Source organism: Rhipicephalus sanguineus, chromosome 4 (genome assembly GCF_013339695.2).
Source record: "Rhipicephalus sanguineus isolate Rsan-2018 chromosome 4, BIME_Rsan_1.4, whole genome shotgun sequence".
Lineage (NCBI taxonomy): Eukaryota > Metazoa > Arthropoda > Arachnida > Ixodida > Ixodidae > Rhipicephalus > Rhipicephalus sanguineus.
Genome location: NC_051179.1, coordinates 88,750,356 through 88,774,682, shown reverse-complemented (window position 1 = coordinate 88,774,682; position 24,327 = coordinate 88,750,356). Strand labels below are relative to the sequence as shown.

Below are 24,327 nucleotides of genomic sequence, written 5' to 3'. Positions count from 1 at the left end.
AGACATACCGGGACTGTCAGCTACGCAAGACACCACGGACAGGCTAGCAGGACTTCTGTAGCCCATCGAACTACCTCGACGACCGTTCCAGCAATTAGGTATAGACTTATTGGGGCCGTTCCCGACGTCGACCGTCGAAAACCAGTGGATCGTCGTAGCTACCGACTACCTCACTCACAACGCCGAAAATCCGGTCCTGCCCAAAGGCAGTGCCGCCGAGGTAGCCAAGTTTTTCATTGAGAACATCGTCCTGCGTCATCGTGGCCCAGAAGTCCTCATCACCGACAGAGGTACGTCCTTTACTGCTGACCTTACTCAGCGATCTTGAAAAACGCGAAACAAGCCACCGCCGTAGAACAGCCTACCACTCACACACCAATGGCCTCACGGAGCGTCTGAATAAGACCATCTCCGACATGCTGGCCATGTACGTCGATGTCGTACATACGTGGGATTCGATCCTTCCATAAGTGACCTTCGCATACAGCACGGCCGTGCAAGAAACGACGCAAATGACGCATATAACAAGTTGGTATACGAAGTACCGTCAACGACGCTCGACGCCATGCTACCCAACGTCACCGACGAAGAAACCTCGACGTGACTGTCTACCTTCAGCGCACCGACGAAGCCCGCCAACTCATCCGCCTACGCATCAAGAATCAGCAGACTACCGACCAGCCGCCGTTACATCTTCGATGAGCTCTTCGTAGAATACCAGCCCGGCGACGTGTTTGAGTCTGGACGCCGATACGCCGACGTGGACTTAGTGATAAACTTGTTCGGTGATACTTCGCACCATACAAGGTTCTTCGACGTGTTGGCGCTCTGGACTACGAGGTCATCCCGGACGGCGTCACGAACTCTCAGCGGCGCCGCGCACGACCCCGAAGTCGGCCATGTTGTTTCGCCTTCACCATTATACGCCCTACGAACCTTGGACTGCTTTTTCCTTTACAGTGTAATTATTATTGTATGCACTTTTTCGCCTTCCCTCTTCTGTTACAAGCATCGGGACGATGCTTTTTCAGAGGGGCACTGCCACGCGGGCTTCTTGTTGTCATTTTTATCTAACTAGTCCGTTTGACGCGTAGCCCCGCCTTGCGCAAGCCCCGCCCTAATGTATGGAAACCTTCCAGATTATCTTAGAATCTATAGGCTAGAGCGCGCAAACGCGGACAGATGAGATTATTTTCGAACTAACGCGGCCACCGGCGATAAGGCTCGAATGTTCGATGCCCGCATGTAAATGCCGACGCGCCTTGCCGCAGTGCAGTTTTTCGACGGCCGACGCTCGGTTCCGCGCTATCACTGTGCAGTGTGTATTGCTGTAGTTTGACTTCCCGTTTCCTGGCGATAAGATCGGCCAAATAAAGAGTTTCATCTTCAAAAAAAAAAGACCGAATAAAGCGCGCGTAGCACTATGACAGTCATACAGAGCAAGTCTGCAACATTGCAAAGAATCAGGTCGCTTTAAACATTATCAAATATTCCGTTGAGATCTAATGTAATGAGTGCTCTCGTTTTCATGTAAGAATAAGGCCCTAGGACTTCTTCCCGTAGTTGTAACAGGACATCTTTGGCCGACAGCTGCGCCGGGTATCCAAATTGAGAGTGAGCAAAGAAGGATTGTTGCTTTATGAAGGGCAGTAGGTGCTCAATGAATTTGCCTATCATGAGGTTAGGCACATGGGACGTGGGATTTTTACCTCAACAGGTTTGCCCGGCCAGGGAATGAGTGAAATGTCCTCGTGTCGCCATGCAATGGGTAAGCATACCTCGGCGCCAGGATTCGTATTTAAGAGTTAAACGCAATAACGATATCCGGCCCCATACTCATCGCGCTCTGTTTAGCTTGTTTCTCGCCCCACGCTCTCGGCATAGCCGCAGCTCGCAGAGCTTCCTTGTCTGCTTTCCCTGCCTCCGTTTGCGTGGCCACCCTCGTTGTCGTGCGCCACTTGACATTGATGCCTCATCCGAATTTGCCGATGAGGAAGACACCGCAGTGTGGACAGATGAGCCGGGTATCCAAATTGAGAGTGAGCAAAATTGGTGCTTTAAGAAGGGCTGTAGGTGACGCAAAGATATGTGCTCAATGAATTCTCCTATGCATGAGGTTAGGTACATGGGACGTGGGACCCCTACTGACCGCCAATATCCTTACACGGCTAAGATATTCAGCACTAACCACATTGATATTGAAAACTCATCCCACAACCGTAGCGTCTGCGATTCGCAAGGTACTAAGTATTCATCTCTTACCACATAGCATGTATTCCTAGCAGGATAAGGGCGGCACAAGTCCCGCGCGCTTTGAGGATATCGCGCATGCTTGAGGACATCGCGGAATCGCATAGTATAATACAGGAACAGAGCAGACACTCAAGAGGGCTACGCCTCAGTTAAGTGGATGGCACTCACTCCCGGCAGGACACGGCTGCATCTATCTATGACCACGGACCATAGCTGGACAGCTGGTGTCAGTACCGGCGGACGCAGACATCTCGCGTTGGCTCACCTCACCGTTGAGAGGTCCTCTCTCTACCAGTTCTTCTCGTTTTGTTCCGTTAGTGTGCGTTTACGGTTCTTATTGGCTGCTTTCTTTGCATTTTTGATGAGAACAGTGATGCTCCTGGGATCAGTGGCACCCACCCACGCAACGTCACTTTTTCCAGCAGCGCGTGAGATTCCACCGACGTCGCTTCTTCGTTCATTCGCTCTCAATGCTAGGCTGACTTCCTCACACCATTCTCTTTGCGTACAACACTAACTTCGCGCACTGCCGCTGTAAGATCATTTCGTACAAAACAAACGACACAAGCCTTAACGCCATTACTGGCATGCGCATCGGACACCATGGAAAAGCCGACTGTCATTTTTATAAGGAAATTGAACCATAAATTTTAGAAAGCCTAACATATCTAGGAGATAAATTGCCATCTGTGCCTGTGGACGTCCTTTTTGCCAGGTAACAACTCTCAAAGGGACGTACGTTTTTTCTTCTTTTTCGCTATAAAAGGCATGAGCCCCATCTTTTACATGCAATGTATTTTCGAGTCTTAAGTGTTTGCCCATTTGCAAAGGCCTTGTTACAACCTCATGCAAGAAGGCGATTGTGCACTTATTAGGAATTTCTTAAACACATTTTGTAGCTTTATCGTTGTAACAGCTGCGCCAGTAAGGAGTCAAACGTCCTCCTTGTCAGACGCAATACCACAGACACTGATCCCCGGCGTAAGAACGTTCGTGCTGCACATGAAATATGGAGGTAGACGTGCTGGCAACGCCTCAACACGACGATACCGCACGAATTTCAAAGCCTTTAAAATACTATATATGTTTTCTTTTACAGCGAAAGCTGCTATGAGAACATTTCAGCGGCCGTTTTTGGCGCCGTAGTTGTCCGCCGCCGCCGCCCGTGTCCGTAACCACTATCGCTCGAAATAAGAAAAAAAACGAAATAATAAAAAAAAAATCCAGGATAGAACGAGGTTCGAACCTGGGCCCTCTGCGCGGGAGCCCAGTATTCAACCTCTCAGCCATGCCGGTGCTTGAAACTGCTTTTCAAAAAGACCCTATACAGGCTTCATGTCGGGAAGGAACCACATTAACCTATGCAATATAATGTGGTAGAAGAGTAAAATAAGCACCAAGCATCGTACAAAGCGAATTCTGTAACTAGGCGTCACACAATGCGAATTGCGCAACGAGTAGGCTGTTGAATGCTTCCAACCCATTAAAAAGGGCTCCGCCTTATTTCTTCATCGTCATCAGGCACAGCATCAACAAAGTGCGCATAATGCCTTACATACATTTAGCAGGTACCACGGCTCTCCATAGAATGACGAAAAATGGCACAGTGCCTGCTTCCCTACTTCTCAAAAATTACAGTGATTTATAGCGTAGTGGGTTCCTCGTAAGTGCACTTGTATTGGTTGCCAAGGAAGCCCATAAGCGCACGATCCATTTCCTCGGGGTCTCAGTAAAGTTCTTCGCCCCCTCTCTCCCACGTCCAGGTATGTTATACAGCATGACGGGAGAGGGAAATCGGCGTCACCCAATGCAAATTACATAGCTGGTGGGCCGTTTAAAACTTCCAACCCATTACAAAGGGATGAGCCATTATTGTTCATCGCCATCAGTCGTCGCGTCAACAAAGTGCACATAATGCCTTACAGCCGTGTAGCTGGTGCCTCGCTTCCCAGCAGAATGACGAATAATGGCTTATTAGGTGCATCCCAACTTCATAAAAATTGTGATTTATGGCGCAGTGTGTACCTTGCTAGTGTACTTGTATTAGTAGCCCCAAGATAGCTTACAACGGGCTCTAGAAACGCCGCTCTTCCAGCTTTCGCTGTGACCTGTGCGCAGGCCTGGAGTTTTTATTTAAGGGTGGGTTGCTATTTACTACGCTACACCTGCATCGTGTACGCGCATTTGCCTAATACGGCTGTGTTTGCACCTAAAGGGGTATTCAGACGGGGGAGAAATGCTCGGGGGAGACGGGGAGATCGCAGATCACGTGACCGCGACGTCATGGATTAGCGAGTGCGCGTGACCCCCCCACGGCTCCTCGGAGGGGACGGGGACCTTTTCCCCGACAGGACAAACGATCCCCCGGCGGTGGGGGTTGTGGCGGAATTTGGCTCTTGTTTGGCCACATTGTTGCACTTGCTCCTGCAGAGAGCGGCACTGGGTGTCCAGTCTGCAGTTGGGGTCATCTGTAGCTGGGGTCATCGTCGTCAGCCGCTGGTGAAACGGGCGGTACAAGCCACAGGAGTAGTCTGGTAACACTGGTCTCCCCCTCCGTTCGCCCCGTCCGTGTGAGTGGGGGGCATTTGTGGAGACTTCTCCTCGCGAGCTGACGTCACTAGGCTCCGCCTTTATCCCCCGAGCATTCCTAACCCCGTCTGAATACCCCTTAAAGAACGTGATCTGGGAGGTAGTTGCAGACGCACACATGAAACGTTATTAACGTGAAGTTTCGCGCGTCCAAGTAGCTTCGTACTTGTGTGTTGTAGCGTGCATAAGAGACTCAAGAACACAACTTGCTAGTTCCAACACATGCCGTTTATAGAAGGGAGGCAAATGCTACGTCTCGGGTGGGATAAAAACTAGTGTCACGAGAATACACATGGAGGATAAAAAACAAACAAAATACTGTACTTGCCTACAAGTGGTGCCGGCTCGTGTGTTTCTACATTGTGACAAGATGTTGAACTTACCGAGCAGCCTACTCCATCTTGCACATGATGACCCTGTCCATCAGTGCATTCTTTGGTATGTTTTTTCTGTGTGAAAGTGAAATTAATGCTTCAGTAAAACCCATATTGAATGAAAACAAGAAATAGCGACGCACACATATTACTCTCTACAGAGTTAAAAGAACCAATAAGGAAAGCATCTAAATCAGACAAAAAACGCCAGGCCTAGGCGCAAATCGCAGCACAGATACAGCGAAAGCTGGAGTCACGGCATTTCTAGAGCCCGTTGCAAGCAATCTTGGGGCTACCAATAAAATACACATGCGAAGTACCCACTACGCCATAAGTCATAATTTTTATGAAGTAGGGAAGCGTCGACTACGCCACTATTCGTCATTCTGCTGAGAAGCGAGGCCCCAGATACACATCTGTAAGGCATTATGTGCACTTTGTTGTGTGGCGGCCAACGAGGATGAAGATTTATGGCTGAGCCCTTTGTAATGAGTTGGAAGCTTTAAGGACGCACTAGTTACGTAATTTGCATTGTGTGACGGCCGGTCGTTATTTCATTCTCCTAGTACGCTATATAACATATGTTAACCTCAGAAAGAGACACAAAAAGAACTTCATTGGGACCCTGAAGAAATGTATCTTGGGGGCCTTATGGGCCTCCTTGGAAATCAATACAAATACACTTGCGTGGTACCCACTACGCTATAAATCATCATAATTTGTGTGAAGTAGGGAAGCAGCCATCAGTGCTGCGGAGTTGCCACTCCAGAATTGGAAAGACTCCGGAATCATTCCACATTTTCGCGACCCCGGAATGGAATGGGGATCGAATGGGGACAACGCTTGAAGGAATCGAATGGAAATGGAAATAAGAGCCTTTTGCACGGAATGGAATGGGAATGGAATTACGTCTTTTTCCGAAAATAGAACACGTTTTTGTCCTATGCACTATTTTTGAAACTTCGAACATTAGTAAGTCAGAGCCTCGAATTTAACAATAAAGCAGTATTTTTAAATTGACTTGGCTGATGGCGCTGGTGTCTGGCGAAGGAGATGCGGTGATGCGGTTACTTGACGTTTTCACTGATGAGAAACGGGACGGCGGACTGCAGCAGCGTAGCACATTTCTTGCGGCTACTGAAGGAAAAATTGTAGCACAAAGCAACACACGGACAGACAAAGAGGACAGGACTGGCGTTATATTTGTCTGCTCGTGTGTTGCTTTGCGCTACAATTTTTCCTTCTGAAGTCATGAACCAACTAGCCCAACAAAGCGTTTTGCTTGCGGCAACGACTGCGCTGGTTCAGGGGTACCAAGCGACTGCTGGATCTCCTGGCGCACGATCTCAGCAATGGAATACAGTTGAAGCTGTGATGAAGACAGGAATTTTTGCAGCTCCTCCTGTACGACCGCTCTAATCGTCTCCCGCAGGTCGTTGGAGCAAATCTCTTGTAATTCGAATGAGCGTGGCATGGAACGACGATTGTATTGACGGTTGGGCATATCCCGCGTCTTTTCAATTATCGTCGCTTCCGAGACAAATTCTTCTACGCTGTTCGGCGGATTCCGCATCAGTCCCGCGAAGAGCTCCTGCTTAACTCCTCGCATAAGGAGGCGAACTTTCTTCTCTTCAGGCCTGGCAGGGTCTGTGTGGCGAAACAGTCTGGTCTTTCTTCCGTCAAGAGCGCAACGTTTTCATTTGGCAGCTGCACACAGGTTTCGAGCAGAGCCTCGGCCCGCTCCTTGTGGACCACGCTTGTGAATGTGGCTAGGAACCTGGTGCGAAAAACATACCCACGTTGTCAGGTTTTACTCTTGGTTCTCGAACAAGGACCAAGCGGCGTCTCCTAAGGCGAAGCAGATGTGCCGCAGCTTGTCATCACTGGTCCAGGTATTGAAGACGGTGACGCGATGGTACGCTTCGAGCTAGCTTTCCGGGTCTTCAAATGGTGATCCGCGCAAGGTTGGCGGCTCCGTGCGTTGTTGCAGCACGACTGTCACGGGCGGTGGAACAGGTGCTCTCATCGTTGCCGCCGTCGTGGTTACTGCATTTGTCTTCCGGGTTTTATCGGGTAGAAGACCGTGCTCCTGGCTAGACGTCGTTGTCTTCGGCTGGTTCGCTGGCCGGGAATGGCGTCAATGTCTTCTTTGCGACTTGGAGTGGGTTCACGGCCTGGCGGGGGCGTCCGGAACATGAACGAACATCACCTCCACCAGATGTCATGGAGTCGTGACTTCGACCAAGGCAGCAATCGGCGTGTTTAAGATGAAACTCTATTTGGCCGAACTTGTGGCCGGGAAACGGGTAGTCAAACTACAGCAATACACACTGTACACTGATAGCGGCGAAGAGAGCGCCAGTCATCGAAAAACCGATCTACAGCAAGGCGCGTTGGCATTTTACATGCGGCATCGAACAATCAAGCTTTAGCACTGGTGGCCGCGTTATATCCAGAATAATACCAACTGTTCGCATTTTCGCTCTCGAGCCTTTAAGAAGATTCTAAACTAATCTGGAAGGCGCGGTTTTCGCAAGGCAATGGCTGCGCGTGCAGCGGGCTAAGTACATAAAAAGAATAAATGAAGCGCACGTGGCAATATCTTGTTGCATAAACTGTTGCCACGACGATCTACTTCTTTCCTTTGATGGGAGTAGGGAAAGGCCCATGGAGGTCGACGCCCACTCAGAAGAATGGCTCTGTAGGGATGTCAATCGGCTTTAGCAAACCAGCAGAAGGCAAGGCAGGAGTCTTCCGGCGCTGACACAGATCGCAAGAAGCGACATAGCGGTGCACATGGCAGTAAAGCCCGGGCCAGAAGAAGCTGCGCCTTACGTGGTCCTAAGTCCGAGTGATGCCCATATGCCCAGTACTAAAAGCGTTCTGTAGAGTCTGGAGCGCGGCCAGTCGGAGATGCTTCGGAACAACTAGTAGGAGCCCAGTATCATCAGACTAAACGCTGCGATGGTGTAAAATTCCATCACGTAGGGTGAACATCCGGAAGGTACGGTCAGTGGGCTTGTAGAACCAGATCCTGGCGTTGCTAATCGCCGATACCGAGGAAGCCGGACAGGGACAGAATACCCTGTCCGTGCCAGCATCTGTGCCCTCCGGTTCTTCCATAGGATTGCGAGACATTTAGTCAGCGTCGTTACAGGGGTATCTATATTTTTGCACTATGGAGAAGTCATACTCCTGCAGGCACGATTGCCAACGTGCAAGGCGTCTAGTTGGGACCTTCAAGGGGTTAGAGCCAACAGAGTGCGTGCTGATCGCTTACGACGCGAAATGTGCGACCGAACCAGTACAGTCGACATTTCGCGATTGATCAAACGAGCGCAAGGCGGCCTCGCTCAGCTATTGAGTAATTTCGTTCGGGCCTAGAAAGTAATGGAACGATTGTGACCCTGTTAATGTTGAGTTAGGACAGCGCCGCTGACATGACCTCTCGCGTCAATGTGTGCTGTAATGCGCGCGGAAGGGTCGCGGATATGGGTGCGGAACGGGTGCAGGAAGCCCCCAACAAGGGGAGAGGATGTTGAAAAACATTCTTTGTTGAAGTGCAAAAAAAGAAGAGGGTTCCTATTTTGGGACTCCTATGACAGCCTCTGCGATATCCCGGGCCCGCCGGACGAGCGCCTGTTATTACTTGGGGACGCTATCGCGAAGGGTGCCTTCCAACCGTTCTGAAGTACAGGTGGAACGAAAAATTGGTGGGAGGGGAGGGAAGTATGCAGTGGTGCATCCTACAGTGATGTGAAAGGTTGTGGGAGTGGCGCGACAGCCTGGACAGGCGTCGTTTAGCAATTCAGGTATAATTTATGCATAGAGTGCAGATTTGAAAATGTTCGGGTTTGCAGCCGGCGAAGTGTGACAGCCTCCTCTCGTGTGAAGTGCACTGGCGGGGGTTGGTTCTGCTGTCGTTGGCGCGTGTGATGCTGTATGACCTCGGGATATGGGAGAAGTGGTGAATCTATCTCTGTGTTGGCGGCCTCTCTGCGCGGGGCTGCCCGGAGGCTCAGTTCTCGAGCTGCCACGTCAGCGCGTTCATTACCGGAGAGTGAGGCACGTCCAGGGGCCCAGAGCAGGGGTATGGTGTGGCTGATGTGTGAAGCGAGTTTGGATGTCCGTAAGAGGATAGAATTTGAGATTCGGGGAATGCCGCGACCGTTATGCTGCTGCCGAATGAGTATTGATGTAGTATGTTTCCACGGGGAGGCTTAATATATCCTGGGTGGCCAGGGTAACCGCCAGGATTTCGCCCGAGTCAGTGGCGGAACATGGGGAGAATATTGAGACAGCGCTCACTACCTCATATGCGCCGCTAACCGCAGCCGCTGTATCTCCATTTGCCGTGCAAGCCGCGTTCGTATAATGGTCTTTATGCTCCTCAACTCCGTCGAGTGTGCGATTTAGTTATCTCACCCGTGCCCACCGGCGAACAGTGTTGCGTTCGGGGTGCATGTCGCGTGGTAGGAGATGCACGCTAAGTACTGGAGCTAATTGCAGGCGGGTGAGCAGATCTCTACCCACTTGGAGGGAGAAGGCTTACAGAATGTAAGCTCCTGCCGCGGTCCCCAGGAAAAAGAGGTATCCTTCTTAAATGGGTGGCGACTCAAAGTTTGTGGCTTGCGCCTTCTTTGTTTGAAACATGTCTCATAGCTCCAGGAAACATGATACTCACTTGTAGTCTCTGCTGGTTTCTTTCAGACCGACCGCGGTCTCACAAAGACGACGAGCATAGCAGCACCACAGCCTCGAAGACAGTAGCTATCTTGCCAACGAATGCCATTCCCTTGAACAGATATGTGGCACGGGTGACTGTGACTAGAAGAAAAAGGTGGTGAAACCGCACCCTCCTTTCCAGCACGACATGTAGTTTGCACATGGAGGCAGTTGCCAACGGAGGAGTGCAATTGACAGGTTGGCTTTTATAACGATGACCAGCCTTTTGTATTCGTCCCACAAGGAGTTAAAACAATTTTCATTTAGCTAGCATTTGCGAATAAATGAAGGTCGCATGAAAACGTTCCTCTGCTTTTAGGCAACATGCCTTCAGGCAGCTCAGTGCGCATGCAGCAACTCCGTTTGATTCACAATGGAATGCCTCCTCCCCTCCCATTGAAGCAACGTTCTAGTTAAGTTCGCGATTCACTGACATAAGTTGGTATCTCAATGAACCATTCTAATAAAGTGAGAAACTATTTAGAGCACATACGTGAGGTTTGTGAGGTTTTTTGACATGTTCGCCTTTCTCTATTGTGTTGTGCAAACTCCTTGACTTAATGAGGAGGAAATTTCCTGAATCATGGCTTTTGTAGTCCGAATCTGAAATAAGCCAATACATGAGACCAGACATTTGGACACATCAATGATGCGTGTGGGAAGAAGTTATTACGGCCGATGACCAAGATAATTATACGCAAAATGACTGCTGTATTATGGCGGCCTCAAGAAATTAACTTGTGTGACTACAGTGAAGTACTTGTGCATATGCTCACGCAGTAAACAAACGTATAAGTGTTAAAAAGTTTACGTCAATTGAGCTACATTACAAAAAGGCAGTAGCGCCGCTTAAGCCTTTCAAATAGTTTCCTTGTGGCCCGGCACAAGAAAACGCAAGTAGCGATATTCATTTCCAAGACATTTGAGGCCCAATAAACATGCCATGCTAGCGAGTGCAACTTCTTTATTGCAATTACATGGTTTTGTCATGCAGTAATTACAATATTATTTCCACATTGAGAGTTGCATGACTACAGGGAGGACATAACTGTTTGTCACTTTCAGGCCGTATCCAGATGCAGATTTAAAGACCTATGGTATTTATGTCCATGCAGCTGCGGCCGGCGCCGAGTGGTTGCGGTGCTCAGCTGCTGACCCAAAAAGTAGGGGTTCCATCTCGGCCGTGGTGGCCGCATTGCTATGGCAGTGATGTGCTACAGGTCCGTGTACTGTGCGATTTTAGTGCCCTTTAATAAACCGCAGGTAGTCAATTCTGCGTGTATTTCTAGAATACTATTTCTAGTCAATGAACGGCAGATGTATGAGCTTTCGAACTAACCTTGTTGATAACATGAAATTTTGTGTGAATGGTTCGAAATTGGGGATGATATGAATTTTATTAATAAATATACACGGGCTGCTAAGAATTTTCTCTTGCCTTATGAAATGCAAAATGGGCTTGTAATGAAGTGCGAAAGGTGTATTATTTTTAACGGTTTTTACTTTTCGCAACTTATGTGCGGTCCACCGCAGACATGCAATGCTGGAACCAAAACTCAATGCAACAGTTTCAGCACTCTATTTATTAGATTAAAAAAAACATGTCTTTAATCATATCATAAAAGAGCAATGTTTTAAACAAATTATGTGAGTGTATATTATTGCTTTCATGTAAGTAACATTCAGCGGAAGAATTCAGAAGCGACTACGATACTCCATAACGCAAAATTATGGCTCGGTAGAAATTTCGCGTCGGCCGCACTGCATCCCTGCACGAGCAGTTCATTTCGCAACAGCGGTAGAACTGCTTCTTCCGCTTGCGTCCAAAGCGCGCCGACTCGCGCAGTTTCTTGAACTGCGCCTTGGATGGACTGAACGGATAAACATGCAAATAAGCCGCACTTGCAAGAATTTAGAGGGTCAGAAAGCGAATGAGCATTAAGGTATTAGTACGAGTGTCTACTCAGTTAGGGCTCTTTTTGGAGGGAAAAACAACCGTTGAGGAAATTAAATAGGATAGCGCTGCCGATAGAAGGATTGTGTCTTGTAGCGAAGAAAACATGAACAAGTGTCCTTATTTCGATGAAGAAAAAGGCATTGGCAGCCAGCGTGCCACTAGCATGAATCATAGTAGAATACATACTTCACCCCGTGATACCACAGGCACTGGATCACGGAGGCCATGAGGGCCCCTTTGACGAGGTCTTTCACTTGTGTATGCGCCTGCCGAAAAATTGCATATAGGTCCCCTAAATCAAAATACAACCTGCATACGTAGGTACGTCTGGCAGCGCTTTAGTGACGAACGCTAACTTGAATTATTTTAGTATTTTTTTAAACTGGAAATGCCTATCTGATTTGGCCGTATCTCGCGACACTGTCATCGCCATGACGCTGTTAGTATCAGCCCTGGCTCCCTGTGACATTTCATCTGCTGCACGAGTATTCTCGATGTCACAGGCAGCAAGTTTGCGGTTAGAACAGAACACTGTGTTTGCGACGGGGCACACTGCCCCATGCCATCTTCATTGTTTTGTCAGGCTGCTCTGTTAGCAGTTTTCAGTGGCGTAGCGATGAAATATTAAATCGAAGCTTTATATGGTTAGGTTCTGGCTTATGGCGTCCGCAGGTAGATGACGCGTAAAACAAAAGTTTTCAAGTGACCGATAAACTCGACTGTATTCTTGCACAAAAAAATGGAAATTGCATACAACTAAAAACAAAAGTGGACGACTTCAGTGACTTGGCAGAATGACATGAGCAATATTGCCTCAGAGAGAACACCACTTGGATTAGAAACGAATGTCATTTTTCTACTTTCGAAATCACGGTGTTTCTTGTGTACTACAGGATTTCATTTCGAACCCGTCGTTGGGTGCGGTGGATGAGATAATATGCGTAATGTGCAACAGAAGCACGGGGACCTTTGATTTTATGTCTGATTCGTTGAATGTAGTCCATAACGATAATATATATATGCTCACAATAACAAGGTTTTCTATGCCATACCGATCATATTCACAGCTCCGCTGGCTGCTATCTTCTGAGTTGTGGAAAGGCTCTCACATTTCTTGGGCTGTGAATTTTTTTGGGCTGCATGCACACAGGACTGTGATGTTGGTGCTAAGCAAGCGAGCGTGCCACATCTCGTTTTACTGTGCGTGTTCAATTGTAGACAGTAATTTTGGTAGAAGAACGTGCATAGTTTGATACATCGTGCAGCACGCATGTTGTTTAATTCCTTCCGCAAATTGGCTCCCGTTCAATATGCTCGCTTTCAGGGTCACCATAGCTTGAGCGCACGTGTTCTAACGGCGCTGGACCGTGGTGGGACACCAGTTTCGCATAATTCTTGCACGAAGTTTTCAAGTGACCCCGAATGTTATCATCATTACCAATGCTAGCAAGAATTGTACGTTACGAGAGAACACTTACGACTCAATTTCGTGGCAACGACACTTCGACCCGCTGAATAAAGCATAAACCCAACAAAGCAAAGTTTGACTGGCACGCCTCCTTCAATAAACATTCCGGCAGATCTCACGCATTTTGAAAATCAAGTTCATGCGCAGCAGACAGCGCCTAGCAGCCTATATGCTGCATTTTTAGCTTTGAGCCAGGCCTTACGAGTAGATCTACGTCATTGTGTAAATTTAGTCGCTGTGCGCATAATTTGGGTGTAGTGAGCTTGAACAGGCGTAGTGGGCTCACTGCGCGGCAGCGGCAACGGGGGAAGTGACGCTGCTGATGTTGCCGTGGTCACATAGGTTTGAAGTGCAATCGACGGCTGCGACACCTGGTGCGCAGCTGTGCTAGAGAGGAGACGCGGCGCGCATGAACGAATGGTGGTTGCACTGCTGCGCATGAGGTGTCACGACAATCTAGGACACTTAAAGTGTTGGTCGAGATAAATGTAGCGTAGGAAACATCGGTGGCGTCACGCGTTGGACGCCAGTGAGCCCACTACCTCCCTCCTAGTTCACTGTAACTTGGGCTTGCGAGGCACGTCGAACAAGGTCGATCCTAATTGGTCGCGAAATTTCGGGCGAAGGAGGCTCAGAACTTATTGCAAGCGACATCAGCAAGGAGAGTTACGGGTGCTGCGATTGAAGCGCGACTAGATGTGCAGGGAACAAACACTAATAGCTAAAAACCAAGTTTTCTTCAAGAACGAATCAATCCTTAAGCTTTACAAATGACATTTATTTCCCCAACAATATTATTCATGTGCAGTGTGCAAAAATTGATGAGAGTGTTTATTTATTACGAAAAACGTTCTTCTTAATGCCCTCTCTAGAGAGCCGCACGCCCTAATTATTCAGTGCAGCTCTTTCGGTGCAGGGAAAGGCGCGCTCATAAAGTTGGCTGCGAAGACGTGCCCCCTCACGTGGTTTGAAGTTCCGCACTTGCATGCCTTCTCTGAATTGTTAGAGCGCAGCTTCTAGGCGCCGGTTCGTGCATTGAGCGGCGTCGCCGTGGCTGGCTGGCATCGGCGTAACCGATAGATCGAACAAGGACGAAAGAGAGCGAACGCTACACCTATACCTATATATCTACACCTACTAGGTGTAGATATATAGGTATAGGAACTATATATATAGGAACTAGGAGGGAGGTAGTGGGCTCACTGGCGTCCAACGCGTGACGCCACCGATGTTTCCTACGCTACATTTATCTCGACCAACACTTTAAGTGTCCTAGATTGTCGTGACACCTCATGCGCAGCAGTGCAACCACCATTCGTTCATGCGCGCCGCGTCTCCTTACCTATATATCTACACCTATACCTATATATCTGTCGATATATAGGTATAGGTGTAGATCCTATAATGCTGGCTGACACCTACTCAGGGGGATTGGCCAGAAATCGGGTAGCTTAGAAAAAATATTCGAAATCTAGAAATGAGAGTAATTTCTCGTTATGTTCAACAAACATATTTTTCATAAGTTCATTCTGAGGGAATAAGAATTAAAAAACAAAAAAGGAAAAACGTGGGTCGAATCAATTCTCATCGATTCAGAAATAAATTTAGAAAAGAATCCTGCTGTAGTTTACTTTTGGTTAACTACGGAACTTTGGAACTGTGTTTATTGTGTAAATCTGTTTTGACTGTTCTACGAAATCTTGGATGACCTCTCATACTTTCCCGTTGCTGTGCCCGGGGGTAAGTGCACCTAGGGATAGCAAAATTGAAGTTGTGAGCTCTAATCCAATTATGCGCAACGGCGTTTCTAGAGATGTCGTTCGTGACGCAGAAACTTTTGACAAGGATCAGAAAGTGTTCTATTATTTCCTCTTCCCTACAATAAGAACAAAGCGGTGATGGTCCCAAGCCGGTTCTCTATAAATAAAAATTTAATGATGGAATACGATAGCGCAGCTTCGTAATTATAACTTCCAGATCTCTGCTACGACATGATGAACTTTTCCAGGGTGTCAATAGATCATTAAAATACGGACAATTTCTTAGAAATGGTATACTGAATTCTCGCATCATCCGAAATCTAGCCGCTACTGTAAGAGCTGATTTAGGGGTAATATTATTAGCTGATCCGTCTAACGCCGCTTTCGCTAATGCATCAGCTCTTTCACTTAGAAATAGACCTCTATGCCAAGGTGCCCATACTAAACGAACATACGTTAAGTGATCAGGTACTAGGGATTTGAACTCGCAATGTTTTCATATCACCGGATGCCGTGAGCGCACTGCACACTGATAAAGAGTCCGTTATTATTACGGCAGATTTTATCGATGTGGACAGTTTACGAAGGACCAACACTTCCTCTAAAAATTCTGCAATGAAGATGGGTGTGAAATCTGGAATTCAGAGGGAAAAGAGCCAGTCGAGAACAGGGCACTATATACCGATGCCACTCTCTTCATCTCTCTGTGACCATCCGTCGCAATGACTACATTTCCTTGCATTCTGAACAGGTAGTCCTGTAGGGTAGCTCTTAGCATGTTACTCGGTAGGTGTTTTGCAGTATCGGGTGAAAGATCATCAAAGTAGATTTGAAGAGAATTTGTCGCATTACAAACCGGAATAACCTCCCTTATTTGGAGGGACAGTGGATCGAAGAGAGATTGTACAAATTCTACTTGAGGTGTATGAAATCTAGGCCAATGACAATAAAAAAAAATAAACCAGGTTGCGCAATGAAAACTGTTTGGTTACGACTTAGAGGGGATTCAAGTGCCCTTAAATATGTTTGCACAAGCAATAATCTGAATCTAGTGACAAATGAGGGAATGCTAGCTTCCATATAAAAAGAAACATTACTTTCTACAAATTTAGGTAGCGCTAAGCACATGCGCAGTGCTTGCTTCTCCAGAAGAACAAGGGGACGAAGCTTATAGGCAGGTGCCCCGGAGTATAAAACACGCCCAAATTCTAGAACTGGTCTTACATACATGTGGTATATTGATAATAAGGTGGCGCTACGCATTCCTGATCTCCTGTTGCTTATTATCCGTAGGGTACCAGCTGCCCGAACACCCTTCGCTGCGATATATTCTATGTGCTTTCGCCATAAGAGAGAGCTGTCATGTATCACTTTCAAATATTTGATACTTTGAACTTCTGGAATGATGTGAAGTTTGTATGAAAGAGATATATGTACTGGGTCTTTTAGAGGGAATACTAACAACGCACACTTGTTCACGTTTATAGAAAGATGAATAGCGTCAAGCCAATGTTCTATTTCAGATAAGTACATCTGCAGGTTTTGATAGAGGACGTAGATGTTATTAGCTGATGAAAAGAACGCTATGTAATCCCCATAGACGTACGTATGCACGTTGTCATTACATGGAATCAAGCTTAATAAAATATTGAATAATACCGGCGACAGAACAGCCCTTTGGGGTACCCCTTTTTTATGTTTATAAGTACTTGATGAAACTCCAGTCTGAGAACAATCAAATTTCCCATTACATAGAAATTACGTAATCCACGCTGCTAAATAATGCGGAAAGTTGACTTCTCTCAGACGACTTATTAATACACCGTTTTTGACACTATCGCAGGCTTTTGTGATGTCCATTGTAACTAAAGCTGCATACTGTAATAAAACTTTAGAAACAGCGCAAAGACAGGATGAAGGAAAGTGACACACGGACGGGCGCTGACTACCAACTGAAATTTTTATTGACGAAACCAAGAATAAGTAGTAGACAAAAAAGTGGAAAAAAGCGATAAGCTTACAAAATTTTTGTCACGTGCGTGACGTCAAATGGCTGATTTCTTTTTCGTGCAATTCGAGTGACGGAACGCTTATACATCGATCACCCCTTTGGTGGATGACAAAGGCCTCAAATTTCTCCCGCGCGCGCCTTTGACGATGACGTTTTAGGATGGTGACGTCAGAAAGACTGGGGGTGCACCCATGCCTGGCACGAGTGGCTAAATTGCTACATACCAGTCCTTAATGAATTGGCATGTTCGCGAGGCCTATCATTGATGCACCTCCCAGTCTGTCCCACGTACACACTGCCGCACGAGCACGGAATCTCATACACGACGCATGTTGCACACAAGGTGAATGGCTTGGCGTGCCTCTTCGAACATCTCGCTCTGCTGCCTTCCCTTTCGTTCACACGGCGACACATGCCGCCCAGCTTGAAAGGTGCTGAAAACACCACACGGACACCAGCACGTCCAGCCGCCTTCTTGACCCGATGTGAAACACCGTGTACGTAGTGGATCACTGCCGCATTGCGGCTCGGCTCTCGTTCCTCCCGGGTACAGGGGCGTCGTACTCGGGAAAAACGAGAGCCGAACCGCAATGTTACAGTGATTACCTACGTACACGGTGTTTCACATCGGCTTAAGAAGGCGGCTGGACGTGCCGGTGTCCGTGTGGTTTCATACCTTTCAAGCTGGGCGGCATGTGTCGCCGTGTGAACGAAAGGGAAGGCAGCAGAGCGAGATGTTCGAAGAGGCACGCCAAGCTATTCACTGAGTGTGCAACATGCGTCGTGTATGAGATTCCGTGCTCGTGCGCCAGTGTGTACGTGGGACAGACTGGGACGTGCATCAATGATAGGTTTCGCGAACATGCCAATTCATTAACGACTGGTATCGGTAGCAATTTAGCCACTCATTGTGCCAGGCGTGGGTGCACCCCCAGTTGTCCGACGTCACCATCCTAAAACATTATCGTTAAAGGCGCGCGCGGGAGATATTTGAAGCCTTTGTCATCCACCAAAGGGGTGATCGATGTATAAGCGCTCCGTCACTCGAACTGCTAGAAAATGAAAACAGCTATTTGACGTCACGCACGTGACAAAAATCTTGTAACTTTATCGTTTTTTTTTCACTCTTTTGTCTACTACTTATCCTTGGTTTCGTCAATAAAAAAGTTCAGTTGGCAGTCAGCGCCCGTACACGTGTCACTTTCATTCTTCCTGTGTTTGCGATGTTTCTCAAGTTTTAAGTAATGTACCAACTAGCCCGCCTTTCGCCGCTTCTCCACTTTGCATACTGTCGTTGCCATCGCGCCAGATGTATCCGACTTTCGAGGTCAATATGCGCTTGTCATATGAAACACCACTGCCTGAATCCAATTTGACATGGGCGAAGGATCATTTCTCCGTCCACAAACTTCATTATCCGAATGAGCAATGCTCTTTCTATTAACTTTACAACGTTTGCCGTTACTGCAATTGGCCTGATATTGAATAAAACTTCCCCTTCACCTGGTTTTTTTAAGAACAGTTGTAATGTTGGCGATTTTCCATAAAGTTGGAATCAAAGCTTCTTTTGCGGAAGAATTTATTATATACCGACGTCCTCCCGTGAATCTGAATAAAATTTTTAGCGTTGCCGAAGTGACTCCGCCGGGGCCTGGAAAAGCAGCAGGATGTTTCCTTATAACCTCTGATAATTCCTCCATCGATGTTTGAGTGAAACTATCACCTGATTTCGGCATTAATGAAAGGGGATGAACCTTAACCGAAAAACGCTTTTTCAAACCTAGCGCTATGTTCTCCAATGACTGTGTCAATTCTTGTGCCTATAAAATTATGGATTCAGTATTTACTGATTGAGGAATTAGTGTCTTATGTCTGAGAAAGCCAAACCGTGCTCTTTTTGGTATTTGATTTCGAAAGAAATTCAAAATGCTTTTTGTGCTACTCTACTTTCGCTTTCGCCACCATACGTTTAAATGTACCTGCAATGAATTTACAATCTGACCAGTTTTTAGGACATTGATTGTGTATAGCTTCTTCCAGGCGGCTTTTCTACGCCTGTAATTCCGAGTGCAATCATCATTCTACCATCGCGACATCGACTTTTGTTCAACTGAGTGAACCTCAAATTCAGCTTTTCTACGAGACTCCTGTAAAACTGAAAAAAAGCCTCAATGCTTTTTGTTTTGACGTTGCTTCTGACAGAGATAATACGGAGCATCGCAAGCTCTTTTTAAACGTAGTGTAATTTATGCACGTGAGTTCTCTAGAAATTACAGATATTACCGGGCATATAATGTCAAATATCACCGGAATGTGATCACTATTAGTAGCATAATCAACGGTCCACCAAGATGAGATGCAAAGGCCTGATCCCGAAAAAGTCAAATCCGAGAGGCTGGTAAATAACCTGCCCATTGCTTTTCACATAGCCTTTTCCCGTGCGACCTCAATTGTTTGTGCAATCCCTGCACCTGCCATTGTATTCTGCCGAGGGGTAATACCAGAATAACCTTCTGTCCTTTCCTTAATAACTGACATTGCTTCTCTCCTAGAACATCGTCTCCTGTCCATTGCCTCCAGTAGTTGCTTCTCTTGAAAGGGAACAGGACAGATAGCATAGTCCGCTCTATGAGCGCCCTCACAGAGGCAGCACTTCTCATCTTGGGCAGTACAGTCAGAGTGTGCGTGACCCTCACCACATATGCAACACTATATTCAAGATTTACGCCCACCGGCACTATTGCCAAAACGCCAACAATTTTTACATTGCACGGGACGCGATGCTAACGGTTCAACCCTGAAGATTAGTGGCCAAGCTTTTATTTCTAATGGGCGTGATGTTCCGGCGACGGTTGCAATTACTGACTTTGTGGCTACCCTCACTTTGTCTACAACGCGATTGCACCGGTAGATAGCTATTACTCGGCCCTTTGAGAGTTTGCGGAGTGTCTCAGACGGGCTTAGTTCATTACAGTTTAAACAAACAAGAGTTGTTTACAGTTCAATCATTTTCTTTTTGTAAAACCCCGTGAACGACAATAAATGCGAATATCAACATCAACCTTACTTCGTTCGACCAGATCTTGGGATGCCCGGCAACTGCTACGAGCGCGCATGTTCCTTGAAACCGGAACTGGGGATCAGTTTCCGGGGCCTGATTGAATGCCGAACGCTTGCCTCGGTACCCGCGGAAACGATGTGCTGTAAAGGGAGGCAATAGTAGCACACGTACGCCTGGCGACCCATGTATTCTAGATAAGTAAACGGCGCGACGGTTCGGAGAAATCTGCTCGCTGCATTATCATACATCAGTATTCCTTCGTGAGCATGCAGTACCTGCTATTATTCCTATTTCGGTGAGTAGATCTCGAAGTTATTTATTGCGCTACAATTTGCATGCCTGCATGCGTTACACGTAAGGGTAATTTATCGGATCATAAGGCAAAACATAGTGCAAACATACCGTGCACGCACGTTTTGTACTTATTGCCACACTAATTGCTCATTATGTAGAGTGTGATAAAAACGCCAGGCCTGCGCTGAAACCGCAGCACAGTCACAGCGAAAGCTGGAAGAGCGGCGTTTCTAGAGCCCGTTGTAAGCTCTCTTGGGGCTACAATACAAGTACACTAGAAAGGTACCCACTACGCCATGTATCACAATTTTTGTGAACTTGGGAAGCACCTACTAAGCCATTATTCGTCATTCTGCAGAGAAGCGAGGCACCAGCTACACATCTGTAAGGTATTATGTGTACTTTGTTGACGCGACGACTGATGACGATGAAGAATTATGGCTGAGCCGTTTGTAATTGGTTGGAAGTTTTAAACGGCCCACCAGTTATGTAATTTGCATTGGGTGACGCCCGGTCGCTATTTCCCCCTCCCGTCATGCTGTATAACATACGTTGACGTGGGAGAGAGATGGGGGGGGGGGCGAAGAACTTTACCGAGACCCCGAGGAAATGGATCATGCGCTTATGGGCTTCCTTGGCAACCAATACAAGTGCACTTGCGAGGAACCCACTACGCTATAAATTATTGTAATTTTACTGAGACCCCGAGGAAATGGATCATGCGCTTATGGGCTTCCTTGGCAACCAATACACGTGCACTTGCGAGGAACCCACTACGCTATAAATCATTGTAATTTTCGAGAAGCAGGGCAGCAGGCACCGTGACATTTTTGGTCATTCTACGGAGAGCCGTGGTACCTGCTTAGCATTAAGGCATTATGCGCACTTTGTTGATGCTCTGCCTGATGACGATGAAGAATTATGGCAGATCCCTTTGTAATGGGTTGGAAGCATTCAACAACCTACTCGTTGCGCAATTCGCATTGTGTGACGCCTGGTTACAGAATGCGCGTTGTGCGACGCTTTGTGCTTATTTTACTCTTCTACCACGCTATATTGCATATGCTAAGGTGGTTCCTTCCCGACATGAAGCCTGTATAGGACCTTTTTGCAAAGCAGTTTCAAGCGCCGGCATGACTCAGAGGTTGAATACTGGGCTCCCACGCAGAGGGCCCAGGTTCGAACCTCGTTCCATACTGGAATATTTTTCTTATTTCGTTTTTTTTTTCTTATTTCGAGCGATACTGGTTACGGACACCGGCGGCGGCGGCGGACAACTACGGCGCCAAAAACGGCCGGTGAAATGATCTCATAACATCTTTCGCTGTAAAAGTGCGTTAATGTGACCACTGAATAAAAGTGAAACGTCATAATTTTGGCGTGCCGGGGTGTCATTTCTTCTTGTTCGTACTGAAGCACACAAGTAATTTTGAAGGAACCTACGTATGTGCGAAGCAAATAAGCAATGCTGTAAAGAAGAGAATACGCTGCTGCTTGCTTTAATCAAGCTGGGCAAGATGCCACGAACGCTGAATAAAAGTTCCAAGAATAGGTTTTCAGTAAAACCAAGACGAATTGAATGGCAGAACACTTAATTATGATTGCCTAGTCATGACTAGATATTAGATTAGCTGGTCTTGAATTGAAGCGCACTCGTCAAAGACTCGCTGTCTCGCCTTAGCGCGATTACTTAGAGATCAGGCGCCTACGAATACTAAAGCTAGATCAAGTTTCGCGCTAGCGCCACCAAAATGACGCGACTTGTTTACCGGATATTGCGTCACATGCACGTTATCTTTTTTGTCTGACCGGAAGTGTTCCCTCCTTACACAGATGGCGCTAAGCCCCATGAGCAGCTGATGAGCCGCCATTTTCTGAACGTATGGCCTTCTATGGAATCTTCGCTACCAGATACGTTTACCTTCCCTCGACTATACTGGCGCGTAAAGTGTAGCTCATGGTCTCACGTAACGTCGGGTCGCATGTTAGAGCAGAGATGTCTGATCGCAACGAAATGCAAGCTATGATGCGTTATGTGTGCGTGATATGTAGCGGTCGTCGACGTAGTTGAGTAACGCTTGACTACAGCTTGCGCAATGAATATTTATTAAATTGTTTTAAAAACGCACAGCCAAAAATGCAACAGCTGAGATTTCCCCGACGTGAAGTTTGTACAGGGCCTTTTTTCGAAGAAGCTTGAAGCACCTGGCTTGCCTCTGCGGTAAAATAATTATCTGCCATGCAGAATGCCTGCATTTGATTATGGCTCCAGCCGTGATTTTTATGCTTAGCTTCCATCGGGGCATTTCAACCGTCGGCAACACCGTCGGCAACACCGCCGACCCCAGCACCGCATTTCCTGTGACACGGTCCCTTTCACACCGTCGGCTCAATAATACCAGTCTCGGACTTTGAATAACCTGTGGCGCATATTCCCTCTCCATGGGCTGCAGTAGGTGGATATGTACCGCACGTGACTGCTGAAACGGATTTGATGACGTACGCGACATGGGGGTCACGTTATGTCTTGACCTGCGAATGATGTTTCTAATGCACTCATGTCATCGATTGCAAATTTCGGTATGTACTAAGCTAAGGAGGAGGCGACCAGGAAAGGGCCAATACATAGGCGGCAAGATAGATAGATAGATAGATAGATAGATAGATAGATAGATAGATAGATAGATAGATAGATAGATAGATAGATAGATAGATAGATAGATAGATAGATAGATAGATAGATAGATAGATAGATACGCTCTAGATACGCTCTAGATACGCTCTACGATAGATGTCTCTACGACAGTATGAAAATATAATTATGATGTCCTTGACTTGCGGTCAGAACATATATTTACCTTGCCGCTCTTCCGTAACATGATTCGTTGCTGGAAACAAAATATTTCATTTCAGTTCAACTAGAAAAATAACAAGATTCAAGATCAGCTCATGACATAATCATAATTATGCGAAGGAAATGTGATGTGACTAAAAAACATGAACCGATGACGTGCTACTGTAAAGATCTTATGCATTGAGAAAAAGTTCAGTGCTACCTTCCGTGGCTTACTTAAAATGCTAGTATAACTGTGAACATTGGCGCAAAAAATTCACACAGACGACGACAGAGCAAGACGGGACAAAGCGCTTTGTCCCGTCTTGCTCTGTCGTCGTCTGTGTGAATTTTTTGCGCTAATGTTCACAGTTATGCAACACCAACTAGCCCACCAGTCTGTCCTCTTAAAATGCTAGTAATTAGGGTGCACCTAGCTTATTGACAAGTATGAAATACTATGCATTCTATAAATGAAGGAAGATGATTTTTGAAGGTCCGCCTCTTTGCATGACACAGCCTTATTGAAAACCAGCAGCTAATGAAGCCAAGGAAGGTATAGGGGACGCTAACTCTACTGTTTTACGTGTACTGTAACAATCGTGATATAGATATTGTAAGCACATTTATCGTACTTCATCGTTCTCACTTGTACATAACCATCATCATCGCCATTGGGTTGGTTGGTTGCTGTTCTGAGCCGAGGCAGACATCGCGGAATAAACGCTGCTGCTGGCCCTGCCTGGTGAAGTCTTCCTGCGTCTTTCAGAGTGGTGGAGGTGCTGAGTACTGTCCTGTTTGTTTTTACTGCGGTATCCGAGGCCACATATCTCGTTACTGTCGTCGCCGCCAGCAGGATGAACGACGAGGCTATGCTGAGTTCGAGCGGGACCGGTTTCGAAGACCCGATCATTATGGTCCAGACTCCTACCCGTTCACGCAGTACCGGTCTCCGTCTCCTCCAGCGTCCCCGCGTCAACATCAGGACTACCGCTCCTCCAG

The 24,327-nt window shown here is 47.0% G+C and overlaps 1 protein-coding gene across 6 annotated transcripts in view; it reads right to left on the bottom strand.

Moving 5' to 3' along the window:
- Positions 1-24,327, bottom strand: part of LOC119390395 (uncharacterized) — a 255,236-nt gene that overhangs the window by 211,083 nt on the left and 19,826 nt on the right. For 3 of the 6 annotated variants that reach the window (XM_049414826.1, XM_049414825.1, XM_037658006.1), the window contains exons 2-4: positions 23,351-23,380; positions 10,435-10,544; positions 5,226-5,291 (exon numbers count right to left, since the gene is read on the bottom strand). In XM_049414826.1, coding sequence (XP_049270783.1) covers positions 5,226-5,291; positions 10,435-10,544; positions 23,351-23,380 — 206 coding nt within the window. The remainder of the gene's footprint in view (positions 1-5,225; positions 5,292-10,434; positions 10,545-23,350; positions 23,381-24,327) is intronic. The other 3 variants (XM_049414829.1, XM_049414827.1, XM_049414824.1) reach the window with 1 other exon arrangement.